General features: G+C 45.3%; 1 protein-coding gene across 5 annotated transcripts in view; it reads right to left on the reverse strand.

Annotated features, from left to right (window-relative positions):
- Positions 1 to 341: 341 nt before the first annotated feature.
- The window catches only part of KLHDC4 (kelch domain containing 4), a 52,205-nt gene continuing 33,001 nt past the window's right edge, over positions 342 to 19,545 (reverse strand). For 4 of the 5 annotated variants that reach the window (XM_038368685.2, XM_038368683.2, XM_038368682.2 and 1 more), the window contains 5 exons: positions 11,532 to 11,634; positions 8,567 to 8,775; positions 7,093 to 7,501; positions 1,775 to 1,891; positions 342 to 934 (listed from right to left, as the gene is read on the reverse strand). In XM_038368685.2, the coding sequence (XP_038224613.1) occupies positions 759 to 934; positions 1,775 to 1,891; positions 7,093 to 7,501; positions 8,567 to 8,775; positions 11,532 to 11,634 (1,014 nt within the window). In that variant the 3' untranslated portion in view covers positions 342 to 758. Of the gene's footprint in view, positions 1,034 to 1,774; positions 1,892 to 7,092; positions 7,502 to 8,566; positions 8,776 to 11,531; positions 11,635 to 19,545 lie in introns of all 5 variants that reach the window. The other variant, XM_043494854.1, reaches the window with a different exon arrangement.

Here is a 19,545-nt window from a genome sequence, read left to right on the forward strand (position 1 = left end):
CCCCGTAGAGAAACAGGACTATTAGCGACTAAGCAATCTAGCCATCAGGAGGCTTTCCACTTCACATTGTCCGAGTACTTGGGGACAAGAGACTCACTCCAGGAAAGAGATCTTGGTTAAAACTGAAGAGGAGTGAACTTGCGTGGGTCCTAAATGGAACTGCTTTGCATTTGAACCTTAATTGGATCTATAGATTGTTTTGCCAGTAAGAAAAAACAATGATTTCAGTGGGGTGATTAAGGGGATTCTGGTGGATCCAAAGAGGGCCCCCCAAAATTTCTTTTGCAAAGCAAGAGCAAAGGAATTAAACTTTAGGAGGGTTAATTAAGGAAAACACAAAATAACTCAACCAAACAACTTTATTATGAAAGCACTGAGAAAAAAATCATATCCAGCCCCTGGCCAGATGAAGGACATTAGGAACCTCAAGTGATGTTCTGATTCTATTAAGCAGTCTGTCTGCAGCCAACTTAAACAGCTGTCAACAAAATTACAGTGTACATTCCAATCTCAGCAGAACACATTCCCAGCCAGCAATCCTGTTTACTAAGGCCCATTTACAGGGTGATAATGGCAGAAATATACTGTGAGCAGCTAGGCACGCCAACCTTGGACTGCCCAAGACATTAGTGTGTAGCAGCCAGGGGCCTTTGGAACCTATAGTACATACCAGGTAAGAGGTACATCAGGTTTAGATGGCTGGTTCAACTGGCTGTTGTCCCAGTGAGGCGTGTGCTCATTCTCTGCAGCACACGCATCTAGACCGAACCTTCATAAAAAGTCTTTGCCATCGCATGTGCCAATTTTGCCACCTTCTTCTCCTTTGCATCAGGGCCCATATTGTGGCGGGCTAGTTTAATCCAGTATTGCTCAGTCCTGGGCAGATAGTCTGTGTATTTCTCATCAAGCTGAACAGATGGGTGCCGCTCCTCTTCTAGCGCATGACAGGAGGGAAACAGAAAGGAAGAGAGAGGTCACAAACAGCTGATGAAAGCAATCTGCTTGCCCATGTGCCAGGCTGGTTGAGACGATGCTGCAGCGATAGTTTTAAATGTGATAGTTTAATGAATATCAATAGCTAGGGAAAATGTTTTTTCTCCTCAGAACACAGGCAAACATGGAACAGAATGTACCTATGGAAATATGACTTCTTTTGGAAAGCTCAACTTGCTGCTGGATTTTTACCTTTTTAAATTAAAGGACTAATAGCGCTGGTTGGAAAGGCAAACAGACTTATGTGCAATGCAAACATACTATCTCCAGTACCTCAGTTCAGATCTGAAACATGCCCTCTCCCCACCCTGAGCCCACGCGTAGCTGTGTCAATGAACCTCAACTCTGACCTGCGAAACTCCCTGCATCTTTTTCTGAGATAGAGGTGGGAAGTAGTGGTCTGAGCACAGGACAACAAAGCCAGTGGATTTCTGACCCGTGACACCACCTCCCTCCCTGAGGGTTTAGTGAGGACTGACATTTGTAACTGTACCCTGAAGGTGAAAAGCACTGAGCCACTACCTGTTCCTAAATTCCCTGTAGCTTCTTATTGCAGGAAAATCCCAGTGGGCTCAAGCTGTCATTAAAAGCTGGCTTGGATTGCTAATAAAACACAACAGTTTCAAATTCTAAAGCCACCTTATAAAATCAGATACAAGGCTGAAACCTCTAGAAACATTACAAACTGGAGCAAGGCAGCCAAAATTGCAGATGTGGGGCTAAAAGCACCCCAAACAACTACCAATCCATGTGTTCTTCTCACTCCTTTTAGCATAATTACCTTCATCATCTTCACTTTCTTCATCAGAGTCCTCCTCCTCCTCCTCACCTCCCTCTGCACCTTCCACATCATCCCCCTCCTCGTCGGACTCGGACTCTTCCAGCCACTCTTGAGTTTCTTCAACAGTTAAACAAACATATACAATGAAAAAACAAAACACAATAAACCCTCTTAAGGCGGCGGGAATTGTTACAGGGAAAATGAGACAATCAGACAGGTGCCCTGTCTTTCTGAGCCAAGCAGTTGTCACATAGCCACTCTGCAGCCCAGCCACCATTAGAGACCAAGTTCTGAACTATTGATTAGTGCTTATAAGCATTCATGAAACAGAGAAGGGGAAAAAAATGACAGGTAACAGCTATGGAAGACAGCATGGTTCAGAGCCAGGGTTGACCAAGAATGAGGACACCTAAGTTCAATTCCCACTCTGCCATCTGCCGTGTGACCTTGGGCAAGTCATTTCTTCCATCTGTGCCTCAGTTTCCCCTCTCACCCTTTGTCTGTCTTGTCTATTTAAACCGTGAATTCTTCAGAGCACGGACAGTCTTCTGCTATGCCTGTACAGCATCTAGTACAATGGGGCCTCAATACTGGTTGGAAGTGCTACCGTAGTACAAGTAATAAAAAAATAATAAGAAGAAATACGATAGGCGCCTGCCCCACAGTCTCATTTAACTCCTCAGGGCAGGAGGCTTGCCTTCACAAATGCACCTCAAACAATGCTGGCTGCTATACCAATAATAAATGCATATGAATAAATGAGAATGCTGACAATACTGTGCAATGCCACGTGGGATGGGAATTCAAGGGCTCAGCTTCCATGCTCCCAGTTTCCCTCCTACAGCCTATTTCCCGTCCTCGTCCACACAAAAGCAGCACAAAGAGGCACTGAGCGAACACAGGAAGCTATGGAGCTGCACAACAAGGCCACTGAGGGAGAGGAGAGAGAGACCAATAGGGGGAAGAATAAGGAAATTCCATCCAGATTATCTCGTTATACAGATGTGAAAATGGGAGAGGAGTGAAGAGACAGCGTTACCAGAGAACCTGTTCCCTAAACTCACCTCAGAATCGCATGCCAAAGATATTCAGTGAGAACCAAGGACCTGGCTTTTAAAGCTTTACCCTCAGGAGCATTTCTGAATCAATTTTACTGGGAACACAGGGAAGCATCATCAGTGGTTCTGGCCTTTCAGAGGGCCATAGGTACTGAGGTGGATTTAAGTGAAAGCTCAGAGTGAACATGCTGTAGGTGGATTCATTAGGGGAAAGACCTGGATTGACTTTCCAGACACCATGCAGAGAAGCATCAGTCAGTATTGCCTGCCAGACACTGCCCCACTCCACTGAAATGTGCTCAATTCTTGTCCTTTCTGCTGACTTCAAAGTGACCCCATTGATGAATTTATCACCTCCTCACAGCTCACCTGAAGTGGAAGCCCCTTTATTTCTGGCTGTGGAGTACCACTTCCAATAGGAAGCGAGCAGACTTGGGTCATAAGATTTCCCAAATTCCTTATCCTCTCTGCATTCACCCCAGGCAATATTTGCTTTTACACAAAAAACACTCAGGGCACAATGCAGTACCATTATGAGAGGCCGTAAACATTCTTTATGACAAGGGGATTAAGGGAAGAATTTGTGATCCCACAATAAATAAGGTCAGTCGACTGGAGGTCATGAGGCCAGGGAAGGTTCTTGTATGGATTAATCTATGCCAAATTTAGTTCTGCTGCGTGTAAAGGGAGCCTGCTGCCAGCAATCTAAAGAATACAGCCCCGCCTGAAATCTGCTCTGCAATGATTCACCTGTTTCTGTGTGGCCCGAAATAGACCATTATTGAAAGATTGTACGCTTAGGTGAGATTTGTCCCCAGTTACCATTAGTGCTGGAAAAAGGCTAACTCTGACTGTCCTTAAAGTATCAGGTGCTGTGCAGGTGAACTCTAGGTTGAGATTGAAAGCAGGCAGGACACTGGATGCAGAGACCCAGGTCATGTGCATGAACTCAGACTGTGGCTTTGAGAACAGGATTTTATGTCAGAGCTGTTCCAGTCTGCCTGTCTGGGAGAAAAAACAAACCTGCTTTATCATCATCATCATGACTGGTGCACAGCATAGTAGCCGGAGCACAGGAGAGGGAGTCAGGAACCCTTGAGTTCTAAACCCTGTGTGCCCCACAGACTTTCACTGTGGACTTAGGCAAATCACTTAACCTCAACTGACTTAATTTGTTCATTTGTGAAGTGAGGATGCTGTTTCCTCTCTTGTCCCACTGTCTGGCAAAGATTCACTTCCCTCCAAAGACAGGAATGACAAATGGCTAGTTTGGAGACTGCATGTGAATACACGAGTGAGAGGAAGGATAATGTAGTAGTTAGGACTTGGGAAAACTTGGTTCCAGTCCATGCTCCACCACAGACTTCCTGTGTGACCTTGGGCATGTCTACGCTGCAATTAAAACCCCTCTGCTGGCCTGTGCCAGCTGACCTCAGGCTCACGGGCTCAGGCTGTTTAACTGCAGTGTAGATCTTCAGGCTCAGGCTAGAATCTGGGCTCTAGGGCCCTGCAAGGTGGGAGGGTCGCAGCCTCTACACCACAATTAAACAGCCTGTTAGCCTGAGCCTTTTAGCCTGAGTCAGCTGGCATGGGCCAGCAGTGGATGTGTAATTGCAGTGTAGATATACCCTCAGGGTACATCTTCACAGCCAAAAAACCCCCACAGCAGCGAGTCCCATAGCCTGGGTCTACAGACTCGGGCTCACAGGGATCATGCTACAGCGCTAAAAATACACTTGTGGACATTCTGGCTCAGGCTGGACCTCTGGGCTCTGAAGCCTGGGGAGAGGGGTAGGTTTCAAACCGTGAAGCGGAATATCTAATACCTATTTTTAGTACCGTAGTGCAAGTCTCGGAGGCCCGACTCCGTAGACCTGGGCTCAGAGACTCGCTGCCGTGGGGGTTTTTCGCTGTGGAGGTGTACCCTCTGTGCCTTGGTACCCCACCTATAAAATGGAGATGGTAGCCCAGCTCTGCCTCCCGAGTGCTGTGCGGATCAACATATTAAAAGACTGTGAAGCGCTCAGATATTATGGTCTTGGGAGCCTGTTGTGATAACTGGGCCTAAAAATTTACCCTAATTGTGAGTTCAACCGTAAAATGTATGTGAAAGTCAATAGATGCCACAACGACCTCCAACGAGAGACGTTGATGGCAAAAGGCATGAATGGGAGACAGAAGAACTGCACTAGTCCAAACAAAAAGACCACAAGGGCTGTGTTAAGATCATGCCTGGTGAACAAGGGAAACGAGAGACTGGAAATCAGTGAACCAAAATTGCTATTTTGGAAACCAGGCCTAACTGGTGGACAAAATGATGAGGGGTATGGGCTATTTCACCCACCACTCCTTTTGGGGTCCTTGAAGGAAATGACTTTGGGAGAAAAACTGACTACTGGAGGGAGCTTCACAATTATGGCTGCTATCCCGACTGTCTCGAGGACCCCGGATCTTCCTTGTCCTAATCCTGAGAGATGCTCTGACCAGACCAGGCCAGAGAGAAAAACCAAGATGACACCACCACCTTTTCTGGCTATAGCTGAATCCCAAACACCACCTGGGATGAAACGGGATCAGACTTCAACAGCAACAACAGCTGCCACAGCTCCAGCTCCACTCAACTAACTTCTCTTTTTCCCCCATCGGACAGTTATTACCATCTTTGATCCCATCTAAGAAACTGTCAGACAAGGGTTTTTTTCCTTTTAAAAAACTCTCTCCAGCTAAAGGCAAAAGGAACAAGGGATGTTGTTAAAATGAAAGCCTTAGTGAACACTTTACATTTCAAAGGCTTTAACTCTTTTTCTGTCTTTTCTGTATCTTTAATAAGAGGTTAAAAGGATTTGTACGGATGTGTTTGCCATGGTCCTAAGGAGGCTGAACTCTCTGTATAGCAAACCCTGAATTTTGTTTAAGGCCATTTAATGTTGGACAGTGATTAGGTTCCGTTAACACCGTAGGACCACTTATTCCACCTACATTAATATAATGGGCTGGTATAAGTACCCTAGACAGAACAATGAGATATGGGGGAAAGGTTTTACTCCGGGCTTCTCCACTCATGAGCAATACAGCCATTCCAGACCCACGCCAATGGAATCCATATAGCACACAGCACCATGCGTTCTGTTCATGCCACAATAATCTGACTGAAGAACTATTTCTACAGTGATTTCGAGAACTTGATCACTTCTTTTTAACTGATATTGTTTGTAGCCCTCCAAAGATCAGCTCCCTAGTTTCAGAAGTCCAGCTGTACTGCCCATGAGAGGAAAGAAAAAAAACTTTCAATAAGAGAGTTTAGAATTCTCTACAACATGATCTAAAATAGCATTATTTGCATATGATAATGCTGTGATTTTAAGGTGTGATATCCTGCTGTCTACCAAAGTGGAGTATATCATGTTGGACAGGGAGATTATTCACAATTCCCCCTCTTTTTTTTTTTTTTTGCTCTGATGCTTCATGGGATATTGGATCTTAAACTAGCAGCTAGTCCAGGAATGAGTTTTGCCCGTCCGGCACCCTTAAACAGCACATATTTGGGAGGGAGGCTGAGAAAGAAATGTTCTGTGGGAGGGAGATGGCAGCGATCTGAGAACTGCTCAGAGGTTTAGAACTTTAGAATACATCTTTCGGGAGATGATTTAAGGGGCAGAGTGCAGGTGGGATTAAAGGAGCAAGATAAATGCAGTTAGTCACCTGGCTATCACCACTACCTACTGTCTGTGGTATAAATATTGTAATTAACTGGTGTGTGCACACAATTACACGTGTTTGCAAACCACTTCCCTCTACTGGATAGAATCAGAACTACATACCCATGTACCAAAGGACTTATATTGCTATCAGCTAACAGGGATTCTCCTTCAGTTTAAATGTTATGGGCATGCGTTTTCAAAGCAGGAGGATCTGAGTTCTGTCCCTACCCTCACCACAAAGTCCTGAGCAGCCCAAGCAGGCAGCATGGCAATAACTGTGAAGTGCCTTGGTGCCCATGGATTTGTACCCTCCCAAGCTACTGTCTCTCTGGAAAATGCCAGCATTCGAAGAGTTAATTTCAGCTATGGAGAAAGCCACTCCATTTTTTCATGGTGCTGCTGAAAACCCTACCTGCCCAATCGCCCTCTTGGGAAATGCAGGTGCCGTAGCTGCTGGAGTTGCTACTTATAGGGCTGGGCACGCCGAGTGGATGCCCGCGCTGAGTATTCTAACTGCCTGAAATGCACAGGAAAGGATTAACCCGCGGCTGTAACTTACTTGGATCCATCTCCACCAGGACCTTCCATTCCTCCATCTTGTGGAGGTCGATGCTATAGAGGTCGTTGAGGGTGAATTGGCGGTCTCCCACCTCGAACATCCCCCCGTAGACGTAGAGAACCCCATGCTTCACTGCCAGCATAGCGTTTGAACGTGGGCATGGCTCCACCTGCTGGCTGGAGGCTTCATCACCAGCCTCCTCTTCGTCTTCCGATTCGGACCTCTCCAGCTCCACTTCAGGGGCAGAGACCACCTGCTTGATCGTCGTGACGGTCCCATCCTCTGCCACCACTTCTTTGACGATCTCCACTGGGCCCTGAGGGTACTGGTCCTCTGCCTCTCCATCCCCTGCGCCCTCTGCCTGAGCCTTTTTGTCTCGCCTACGTTTCTTCTTTTCAGATTTAGGTCCCTATTGATAGGGAGCACATTAGAAAAGCCGTCAGAGAATACTGTACACAACTGTGAATCTGAACAACACTGATGTACAGCATGGCTAACATGCCATACAGTGGTGAACACAATGCACTTAAATGCAATTTGGAGATTCAATTAAGGTTTGTTGGTGCCATAATTCTCAGAAGATGGGCACATGCTTCAACCAAACACACAGTGACTGCTCTACTATCTGTGACATGACCAACAGGAAAATCTGTGGTGTGCAATTGTTGCTTCTATTAATACAGAAGTGTATGCTGGGGCAGGAAAAACACAGCACACTCACTCACACATACACACAGAGATCTCACTAGTTTGTGGTTGGCGCAAAATGGCATTGACCCACCATTGTGAGAAATCAAAACACAGTTACTGAGTGCTAAATTACAGCACATTAGTGGGAAGAACTCCAGGTCTTTCAGAGTGCTGTACCAAAGGGCTGGAAAACTGTTTGCCAGGAAATAAGAAGCAAACTCTCTCATGAAGCTTGCCTGTTATTAAGTGACTGATTTTACCTCTTTCAGAACAGACTAAGAAGCACTGGGGTCAGGGGAAGGAAGTTGAGTCAGGTCATCTGGACCTCATTTACTCCTTGAAAACAGTTGGAGTAATGCCAAAAATCTGGGGCGACAACTCTGAAGGTTTAACATTCGATCTCCCCCTTCATCAGCCAGCTAAACACTATGTTTTCACTGCAAAAAGAGGCATGTTTTTATATCAGGTTAGCTATCTCACTGTGAAATCACTATTGTGGTTTTTACCTCAATGTAACTAGTCCAGCTCAACCATATCTCTCTATATCCTGGAGTTCACCTTAACTAGCTACACTGAGATAAAAGCTACAGTGCTTTGTTTCCACAAGGATTCTATAATGAGATAGCTCCCGCAGTGTAACAAATATGCAAAGGAGTTGTGATGTGTAGCTATACTCTGAACAGAATTAGATTTAAAACCATAACGAAGTCATAAATCAGAGAAACTTCAGATTCCATGGGTGAAGATAAAAAGGGAGGATTTATTGTAAATATTTTTCCAATACCTTAAGTTGTCCAGGAAACCAGCGGTTCTTTCCCATGTCGTAGAAATAAATATCACTGAAGAAGTCTCCTTCAATGCATTCTTCCTCTTCTTCATCATGCACACCTCCGAAGAGAAGGGACCGGTTATTGGGGCCTATTGCCACAGAGAAGCCAGACCTGGGAGTGGGTTTCACACCTGATGGGCTAAGCCGATTCCATACCCACTTGTCTGGTAACGGAAAAAGAGAAGGAAACAAAGAAAGTCAATTCACACAGTGGGTAGCTGAAAATTCCAGCTGCTTCAAAACGTTAAAGGCCCTTCAATTCTATAGCAATATCAGCAAGTATCTCATTGACCTATTTTGGTTTCCTTAGATATTTCACAGTGTCTTCAACAATTTCTTTAAATAATGTTAATCATAACGATTTGCATTTGCCAGTTTAATCACCCAGCTAATCCATATGTTCCATTTTCCATTCTTTACCCTTAGAAAGCAATTGTGTATGCAAATAAAAATTGTACATCTGCTCTTTAATACAGAAAGCCATCTTTGAGATATGCTTTTCTCAGCGGGGCAGGAGGAGGACGGAAATCATGAAAAGCACGTGCGTGTTTAACAAAAGGAGGATCTCATTTCTGTTCATAGCACAGGTAATACATTGGCAAAGTCGGACTTAATTCCTCTGTTTATTTGCAGGCCTAGAACGCCATAAGCGGCCACAATGCAAACTTTACCCACAGAGTGCATAGCAAATAGGAGATTAGCCATGGAATACAAAAAAAGCTGTCTCTAGGGATGACTGGGAAGCATGCCTCATTCTGGTACCTTTCCCGGGTCTCTTCTACCAGCAGACTAGGCCTATGTTGCCAAAGTCTATGTTGCCTTTTAAGTGCTCTAGTCCTCCAGGAAAGAATACCAGGCTCATTCAACAGAGACTTCAGGTCACGCTTAAAAGCAGTATCCCAGGGTGGAAAATAGCCTGCATTCCAAGTCCTCCCCCTCCAAACCTTTCTAACCCAAATTTTTAGCAGCTCCATTCCAGCTCTGAAATGCAAGACGCAAGTGCCATAGCCTACATAGGATTGAGTGGGCATTGGTAGCCATGCACACAATACAGCAGTGGGTCACTGAAGAGTAAACATGCCTAATCTGTGTGTTTGGGAACAGAACAGGGTTCATACTGGGACCGGCAAGCTGACAATTGCTGAAAGATGCGCAGAGGAAGAATTAAGCCTTGACTTGTCAAACTGACAACGCTATCCAGCTTCCTCATTTGGTTATAAATACAGTGCTAGTGGATATTAAACAGGAAAGATCATAGTAGGTAGAGATGGGAAACACCTACTAGATACACAAGTCATTCACCCTATATGCACAGGACACAGATCCTGCATCAACAAGAAAGCAAGCGAGGGCCAGGTTTTCAGAGCTGTACATATACTGTTCTGGGGAACAGACATTCCAAAATTTTGTATTCAGAAAAAAAAAATCCCAACAACATTTTGGTTTGACATGAACGAAACTTTTCAGAGGCTCAGAGCTGCCCCAAACCCCACCAGCCTGTGAGGTGGGGAGCCTCGGAGCACATGCATGCCAGTTTGAACACAGCCCTTCCCTTCCCCTCAACTAGTCTAGGCCTAAGCCTCCCTGTGGGCAGAGAAAGACAATTGGGAAAAACTGCACAGGGGTTTTACTGCATGCACAAATGAAGACTCAGATAAGCAATCACCAAACCCAACAGCATGAGGACAAGAGCTAGCATTTTACACTTTGGTCTCCAGGACTTGAAAGTGTGGCCTAACCAGAGGCAGGCTTGAACCATAGCAATGGACCTCCCTACCTCATTGTAATGGAGGCTGGATCCAGAGCCAGATCTGAAGGCAAACATTGCTACCTGGAGCTGAGTCAGAACCAAATCTGTATGTCACAGAACACTGGAGAACTTTGGATTCAGTCCTAAACTCAGATCTGAGCCAGATCTCAAACTCATCCCTAGGCCTAACCCAAACCCACTGGGCAGGCTATCTCACGCTCCCTACATACACTTCACAGCTAGTACTAATCACAGCTCCAAAACCTATATTAGTATTTGGCTTGGGTTGTGTGCAGAAAGGAGTAGCAATGACACATCCTACTGCATTCCCCTTCCTCAGCTGAATTGGAAACCAGCAGCATTAGCATCATTCGACCCTTTCTCTGCTCCAATCCCAGCTTTGCTATTGCACTGACTAAGTCACTCTGTTTCTCTCCTGTCCGTCAACAACGTGCTTTAAAGGAGTAAATTCTGTACCGCTCCTACGGTCTGAACATCAGTGACCCAGTATGGTTCCACTGCTTGGAGGGGGGCAGCACTGGAGGAACCTGCACAAAGATCACACGTCCTCTCTGCGCCAGAGATCCCATCCCTGTGCCAGAGATCCCATCCCTGCAAGGATTGCCGTGCCACTGGCATGTGGGGTAACAGGCATAGGGGAGGGCAAGCATGCCATAGGATCAATCCCTTACTGAGAGGGGGCACAGCAGTTGTGAAATCTACTGCAGTTCTACTGCACAGGAGCAGAGGCACCCATGGCTATTCAGCATAAGAATTCTTTCTCCATTGTCCTCTACAAAGCTGCCTGCATGCATGGGTGGGGGAAAGGTTTGTCCCTAAAAACCCCACATATCACCCAAGGAAGGGGAGCAATTCATCTCATCTTCCCATTCAACTTGTATTTTCCATTTTTAAGCAAGAATCCTGGTACAAATCCTCTAGCTGCTCCTGGAAAGAAGAGAAATTCAAATCAACTTGTCCTGGGGAAGCAATCCATCTGGTCCGCTTAGCATCAAGGCAGATCTAGCAACATGGTGGTTTTCATAATTGGTGAAATTTCATTCTGGGTAGTTTTCTTTTTTTTCCTTTAAATCATCATGCAGAGGGAAAGAGGATTGGCATATTAAAGTGTCTCAGCATCAACCATAACCCGGCCCTGTTCCCTCTTACAGTCGCTGAGTGGCAATCCACCTTCCTCCTTGCCCACACCTTCAGCCTTCAGCAGGAACATGTCAGTGTGCAGGGTGCCTTTGTCAACATCTTTCTTAATTCTCTGCAAAGAGGAGAAGTATAAAAAACAAAATAAAACACATTGCAATGGCCCAGCAAACCTGATTCTCCATAGCCTTGCACCTGGCAGTCATCTGTACCAGACTGGTAGCACTTTACACCTAGTTTGCACAGCTGCAATTGACAACACAAGGGCCAAGGCAGTAGCCAATCAGGCCCAGTATCCATGCATCCCAACCTTTAACTAACTTGCTCCAGGACTCCAATGACTTCCTTCCCAGGTTTCAGAGTAGCAGCCGTGTTAGTCTGTACCCACAAAAAGAACAGGAGGACTTGTGGCACCTTAGAGACTAAAATTTATTTGAGCATAAGTTTTCGTGAGCTACAGTCACTTCATCCACTGAATGCATCCGATGAAGTGAGCTGTAGCTCACGAAAGTTGATGCTCAAATAAATTTGTTAGTCTCTAAAGTGCCACAAGTCCTCCTGTTCTTTTTCCTTCCCAGGGAGGTAGTTGTCATGCAAGACAGAGACAACAAGAAGGAAGTAGCTTTAAGTGGTAGTGACAAATTTTATAAAGACAGAAGGAAGGGCATTACTGTGGCATCAAGAAACCCAAGATCTATTCCCTAATATTCCACAGACTTCCTGAGAGACTCTCAGGCAAGTTACAAGCTCCGTGCCTCAGTTTCCCCATCTGTGAAATTGGGACAATGACACCTATTGCACAGGGGTGTCATGACCCTAAATTCACCAGCATTTGTAAGGTGCTTTGGGATTCCAAGTCAGAAGGCACAGCAGAAGCTGAAAGTATTATCACTTTATGGTTCAAGTTCCCCTGAACTTCCATTATTGCTCTCCCAGGTCATGTTTAATTACAGTTGCCACATGATCACTCAGATCCCATACAGGGCCACGGCCAGTTATAACAGGAACTGATGTGAGGACAGCTTTCTGCATGCTGCACCTTGACTACGTTTGTCACTGTAAGCATTCAGAGGTCTTGGGAGCCTTTGGCTTTCTCTGTTAAACAGAATAAAACAAGGGGCCCAATCCCGGTCTTACTGAAGGCAGCAGCAAAACTCCCACCTACTACAGTTGGAGCAGGACCATGCCTCAGCAGATGTAATTAGATGCCTGGTTTTAAATGCCATTCTACTCCCCCACTTTTGTTTCTTATCCTATGAATTCCTGTACTTCAGCGTTCATAGCACCATGTGTTATTTGAAGGTAGCAGTATGCAATGCCACCATGGGAGGTTTCTTAATAATGTTATTAGCCACCCATCCCTCAGTTTGAGCTCCCACTTCTCGTCCCCCCAGGAATGGTGGCATTCAACATTCTGCACGCAACAGATTAAATCTGCAAACTGGATCCATTGAGCGCAATGGGAAGTGGGCCCATGCCAGGATGGTCTCGTCCAAAATTCAGGAGTGTTCAGATCCAGGATGTTGACTCAGGCCTGTCTCAGAGAACACAACCAATGTAACACAACTCCATCTCTTACAGCATCTTGCATACAAAACATACTCAGATTCATGGAATCCCAAGGACAGGAGGGATCATTGTGATCATAGTCTGACTTTGTGCAGAACATGGGAAAGAGAACTTCCCCCAAATAACTCTTACAGCAGATCTTTTAGAAAAACATCCAATCTTGATTTAAAAATTGCCAGCAATGGAAAATCCACCACAACCCTTGGTAAATTGTTCTAATGGTTCATTACCCTCACTGTAAAAAGTACACCTTATTTCCAGTCTGAATTTGTCCAGCTTCAATTTCCAGCCATTGGATTGTGCTACCTCTTTCTACTGAAAAGCCCAGTATCAAATATTTGTTCTTCACACAGGTACATACGTGAATTCAATGAGACAGTTACAATAACAATAATACATTCATAATAGTATATTATAGTATGATTATTGTTATAAGGTCAAATGTTAAACTATTGGGAGAGAGAAAAGATGAGAAAGGCAGAGACAGAGGAAAGGGAGGCAGGACATGTTTCCAGATGAGGTTTGAAATGGGAGATGGAGTGCACAGGGAGGCTGCAAGGATGCTATGGAGAGATTCAGGGCAGCTGGTGGGAGAAGTGGAATGAGCTCTGGCAGGTTGTTTGAAGGAAGATGGAGGACGGTTTTTTTAAAAACCAAAATGCCAAATTCTGCCCACAGGTCTATCCACACCAGATCCCGCTGAATTCAGTGGGAGCCTCACACGTACCCGTAGGCGGAAGTTGACTCTAAGGGGCCGATGCGAATACCACTGGAACGAATGAAAATCTTTCCATTGACATCAGTGAGCTCTAGACCAAGAGGCCAGCTTGAACTGCGGCATCTTAGCCCAATGCATCCCTGTTCTTCCCCTGAAGTATTAGGGAAAAACATTTTGCATGTGGGTGAGAGAATCATTGTTTTAGCTCCTGTCCTCAGAATTCTCACCACTGTTGGGACACTGGGATTTCACCACCTCTCCCTCTACTGCAAGAGACTCCCAAGAGCACTTTTGTTGGAAATGGCACCCCACCCCACCAAAGAGGCCTAGAGGAGTCCCTGGGATGCAGAAGACTGCTAACAGCCTTTGATCATGATTCAGCTCCCATTGACTCCAGTGGAAACAGCGCTGGTGTCTTGATTTCTAAACAGAGTCTGTATTTTTTTTAAACTATGAGCGAGTATTAGTGTCCCTGAGGGTGAAAGGAAAGACAGCAATGTGCACTGCAATCCGGCTTTGTTACACACACGTAACAGTCTCACAGCAGTTGCCAGCTGAACCTCCGCCCAAAGGCCAAAGAAGGCACTCCCTCCAACAGCGAGGAGCAGATCAGTCTCCAGCCCCAACTTAGCCCCTGGCCTCTTCAGAGCAGGCAATGTCAATTTACACATGGGCTGGGATTTTCAAAGCACTCAGCACAGACTGAACTCTGTGGTGAGAGTTTTACCACTGATGTCAATGGGAGCAGAATTAGTGATTTGAAAAATCCCACCCAGGGTGATTATGGGGCATACGCTCCTGGCCGCAAACTCATGCAGATCCTCAAGACAGATTTGAGCCTTGATTCCAGATGCTGAACAGCAAGTATTTTGTCTGCTACTATATCCCCTACACCTAAATAACTGCGTGAGAATAAAGAAATTGGTCACTCCCAGGTGTTTAAGAATTCCTGTCCAAGAAATGCACTATGCTCTAGATTCAGAAGGCCTTAGTGTCCCCTACCGAATTTCAGCACAATAGTAGAAGTCTCCCAAGAAATACAGGTGTACATTTGGCATCCGAACCTCTTCTTGCCTACCACATGCACTGGTGCTCGGACAGCACACCAGAAATTGTTTCATTTGCCAGAAGTGCCGCATTTTGTTGGTGCACTGAATGGAAACACTGCACTGGAAGTATTCTCCTCCTTCGGGGTGGTGCCCTGTTGGCTGCAGTGCTCTATATACAACAAGCATCCAGCCCCAAACACAGTAGCCATTAATCCTGCTGCAGAACTTGAGCTGAGCCAGATAGGAGCTTTGGGATGCTGGGGGTAGAAACTCTGTAAGAACAAACATCGATGACATTTGTATCTTAGGAGAAAGAGGGAAACAGCACGAGCTCTTTATGTCCACATCGGCTCTTATTAAGAGAAAAAAACAAAAACAAAATAAAAACAAGCAACATAGCACATTTCGGATTTGATGTATATTTTTTGGGTGCAATTAGAGGAGCTCTGTGCTGCAGGTATCAGCATGCAGAAAGCTGGGAGCGTCCCGCTTTGGACAGTCTAGTAACCATCTCCCTGGGAGGAGCTTCCAGTGCAAAAACAAACCCAAAAAAAGCAAGGAGAGAAAATGTTCCCTTCAAGGAAACACCCTGCAAAAACCAATGCAATTAACACTGTACGTGTCCACATCAGCATCTAATTACAATAAATCATTCATGTTGTTTTCCCTACAATCCAAGCTATATTCTGGCTGTTTTATTCACATAGGAGCACAAGAGTGTGTGCGCGCGTGTGTAGGGGGCACATAATGATGAGGGGTGTAGATCTGCTAACAGCACAGCTGTTAAGCACAGCGATCTGAACAGCGCGGGGGGGAGGGAAATTACGTGTTCCGAGTGCTGTCTGCTCCAATATCATAAGGGCTATGAGGAAGAATTACATTATTTCTCATCTGAAAACCATGTGGCTCCCTGTAGTAAACACACTGTGTATGAAACATGATAATGCTTCATGGACTGAAAAAAATCGATGAGGTGGAGTGACAGTTACAATTCCTTGTTTTCAAAGAGATGCCTCTCTCTCTCTCACACACACACACACACACACACACACACACACACACACATTCAAATCGCTGTTTAAATGCACAGAGACCAAGCAAGATTCCAGAGCACTATTATTCAAGAGAAACATACAGTTACCCTCTGACCTGGCAATATTAAGCACCTTCCTTATCACACAGAGGTCCACATTTTTAAAGGGGCTTCCACACTCACTCTAATTTCCCACCCACACCATTAGATAATGTTGGCATCCAATTCCTTGTTTCTCAAGCACAACTCAGAGTGTTAGATCTCTACCTTATATTGGTTGCATCTACAATTCATAAATGAGCTCTTTCCAAATTCTAAGTTCTTTGCAAGCTTTCACTAATGAATACTCACCTCAGCCCTAATGTAAGAGTTTCATCTCCCTTTGACAGAAGGGGAAACTCAGGCACAGAGTGATTAAGTGGCATGGTCACAGTGTTTACAGCTGGGATAAGAATTCAGGGCACTCTACGGTGAAGTCACTGAAACTCAACTCTGTCTTAATTGATTTCAAGGGGAAAATAAAAAGACCATTGTTGAAAGTTCAACCCACAGGAGTCTTGGCCAGGATGTGGGACAGAACCTTTTGAAATTCATGAGACTCAGCAACTGATGATAACCACATTTCATCCCTGTAAGCATTTCAGCAAGTGAGAGCCTAACCAAATCTGCTTTTTAAAAAGAGGCATTAGAAAGTTACCCCTTAAAATGCCCTATGGCACACTTTGGTGCATTCAAAAAAATCTCTCCCCCGCAAGGTGCCCTAATGCGATTTCTAGCCAATTTTCACAGGTGAGGTGTAGCAATATAGCTTCCTGACATCCCCCAGCTGCATTCAGAGTTCTAGTCAGGCACACTCTGCTAAGGTTGCCTAGCAATAGCACACTCTCATTACTTTAAACAGCCCGAGATGCGGTAGCTACAGAGCTCTCGTTCTCTGACACACACAAAAAAAGAAAGCCCAAAAAATGGGAATGTCTTAAAACTAAGATCAGTGGGTGAAGAATGAATATAAATTATCCAATGGGATTTTTTTTTGTATAACCAGAAATAGCTGATAAGATCCCCTTAAGTTACTTTTCGAGGCATGAGGATGACAGCAGCCAAAGTAGCAGCCCCTGCTATTTTCAGCCTGCATGAAAATGAAAGAGAACATTTGCTAGAATATACCTGAATAGAGGGACACCGTGAAGATATATAGTACATATGCAAGAGAGTAGGTATATTGTTATCAATAACACTGGGAACATCGTGGATTAGTAAGGCTCAAAGAATTTTGAGATTCATATTTACTTTTCACTATATACCTCCTGGCTATTTGCAATCTGCAATTCACTCGTCTTGGAGCAGGAGTGAAGGAGCCAAAGGGTTGGAACAGGGGGCTGAGAGTCAAGAGCCTTGGGTTCGAGTCCTGGCTCTGTCACTGACCTCCTATGTGGACTCGGACAAGTCACTTCATCCTCTTTATCTCAGTGTCCCCATAATACTTACAGCTTAGCTACCTGACAGACTGGTCGTGTGGATCATCAGCTGTATTTCAGATGCTGTGCATCATATACACACCACAGCAAACAACATTTAGGCTGCAGCTAGAATCAAAACAGCAACAGGATTCATCATCAAGGCTAAAGCTGTGTGGTCAGCTCCCTGCACTGTAGAGGCTGCTTTAAACCCACAGGTCCTATACTATCCCAGGGCCCTGCAGAATATACACTTCTGGCCCTCCAACCCAAATGCCATCTAATGCTAACACCAGCAACACACGGCATAGACCAAACTCCCTCCCTTGCTGCCTGCGTCCAATGCCTGCCCTTCCAGCTCACGTGGCAGGCTGGGTGGGACAAGAAGACGGGCTGAGGGGAGAGAAGGATCTTCTGGGGAGAGAAACGTTCCTGATCAAACGTGGGAAAATGAAAGATGAGGTGACTTCGCTTAAGGCTCCACAAAGCTTGTGTGGTAGCGATGGTATAGAGAAGGCTGGAGCTCCAACCTTAACAGTGAACGTCCTGGTTTTGAGTCAGATCATTTTCCCCCCAGCAATGCCTACTAAGCCGCATGGCTGAGCTGTTCGGAGACAGCACTAATAAGGAGAAGCTATTACAATTGATACTTGCTTTCTTGAAACATGATATGTAACCTCCACATTGGAGCTGGACCCAGAGACTCCATGTAAATTTCACCCATTTACACCACCTCTGACCTTGGCCCCAAGAAATATCTCCTGCTGACTTTGTGAATGGAGCTCCATTTGGTCACTTGGCTTGTTACACATGCAGACTGCAGAGCCTCATTCTGTCTAGCTTAAGTTTTTTCATAGCTCTCTTCACTGAAGTTTCTCTTGCTCAGTAACTGAGGCAGGAACCGTGTCTTGCTCAGTGCTTGTCCAGCTTCGAATAAGCCATTGGTTCTCAGTACAGCATTTCCCCACCCAAAACTGCACCCTTTTCATTGTCTCTGGGAGCCTGTACTCAAATTATTCTAAACAATACACAGTTTGCTGATTGACTTCGCACTACATCTAGAGAGACTCAACTCCATAATCTGCTGTCAGCAGAGATATCAAGTACTAAACAACCATTCGCTGTTATTTTACCTAATCTTAGCGAATGAAACGATCAGGACAGCTCTGAGAATTGTCACTGTGACATCTGCTGGCAGCTATAGGCCACACAAATTAATTCTGTCCAGTGCATTGGGTTACATTTTGCGGCTAAGATACAACAGGTCTTTGGATTTACCCACCAAGTGTGAAACTTACCCATGCTGTGGGGGACACATGCAAGGCCCCAGGTATCACTTAACGCGGAGGGATGGTCTCTGCTCCCATCTGGACTATACAGAAAGGGGTTCCATGACAGTTATGAACATGGCCGTGTGCCCTCTGAAAGCCTCTGGATTTACCAGCCCAGTACCTCACAGATAGTGCGCAGAGCAGCAGTTACCACTGTTTTAGTCTAAAAGCTGTCCTTTGGGTCCATGATGAACTGCACTCTAATCTAATCCTTGCTTAGCACCCTGCACAAAGGCCAGCTGTTTGGGCTTTAACCAGGAAGGTTGGATGTCAGCCAGACATTCTCTCTCAGCTCCTAACACTATTCATTTCCCAAATTCCTAAAAGAAAAGTAACCCGGGAACATTACAATGCAGCTCAGCTTGGTACAGCAGCCAATGGTAACAAAACAAAACGCACAAGCTTTGATTTCCATGGGCTGCAGCACACAACCCAATCCCAGCTGCCTTCGGTGGCCTGCAGAACCACATCTGACAAGCAGGTTTTGCTGCTCTCCAGTCTTCAGAGCAATTGGGGAAGAAAAGCAAAGAGCAAGACAAAGCCTATTCAGGTGGAAAATCTGCCATATTGCTATTACTACTTAAACAAATGTACGTCCAAGAAGACACAGCCATGAGCGCAGGGCCATGAGGAGGCACAAATATTTCTAAATTTAAAGACGGAATATTTTTCCCTCTCTTCTTCGCTTATTTATTCAGATCGGAAGAACAGTGCATCCTCCTCCCCCGATGCTGCACTGCTGGAAGAGATGCCTTTCTGCTGAGATATAAAACCCAAACCCTGCTGCTACGGTCTGCATTATAAACATTAAAAGTGTTTGCAGGAGCCTTTTGCTACTGCTGCCAATGAAATGTTTACTTCCTGCCTCC

Source organism: Dermochelys coriacea, chromosome 12 (assembly GCF_009764565.3).
Source record: "Dermochelys coriacea isolate rDerCor1 chromosome 12, rDerCor1.pri.v4, whole genome shotgun sequence".
Classification (NCBI taxonomy): Eukaryota; Metazoa; Chordata; order Testudines; family Dermochelyidae; genus Dermochelys; species Dermochelys coriacea.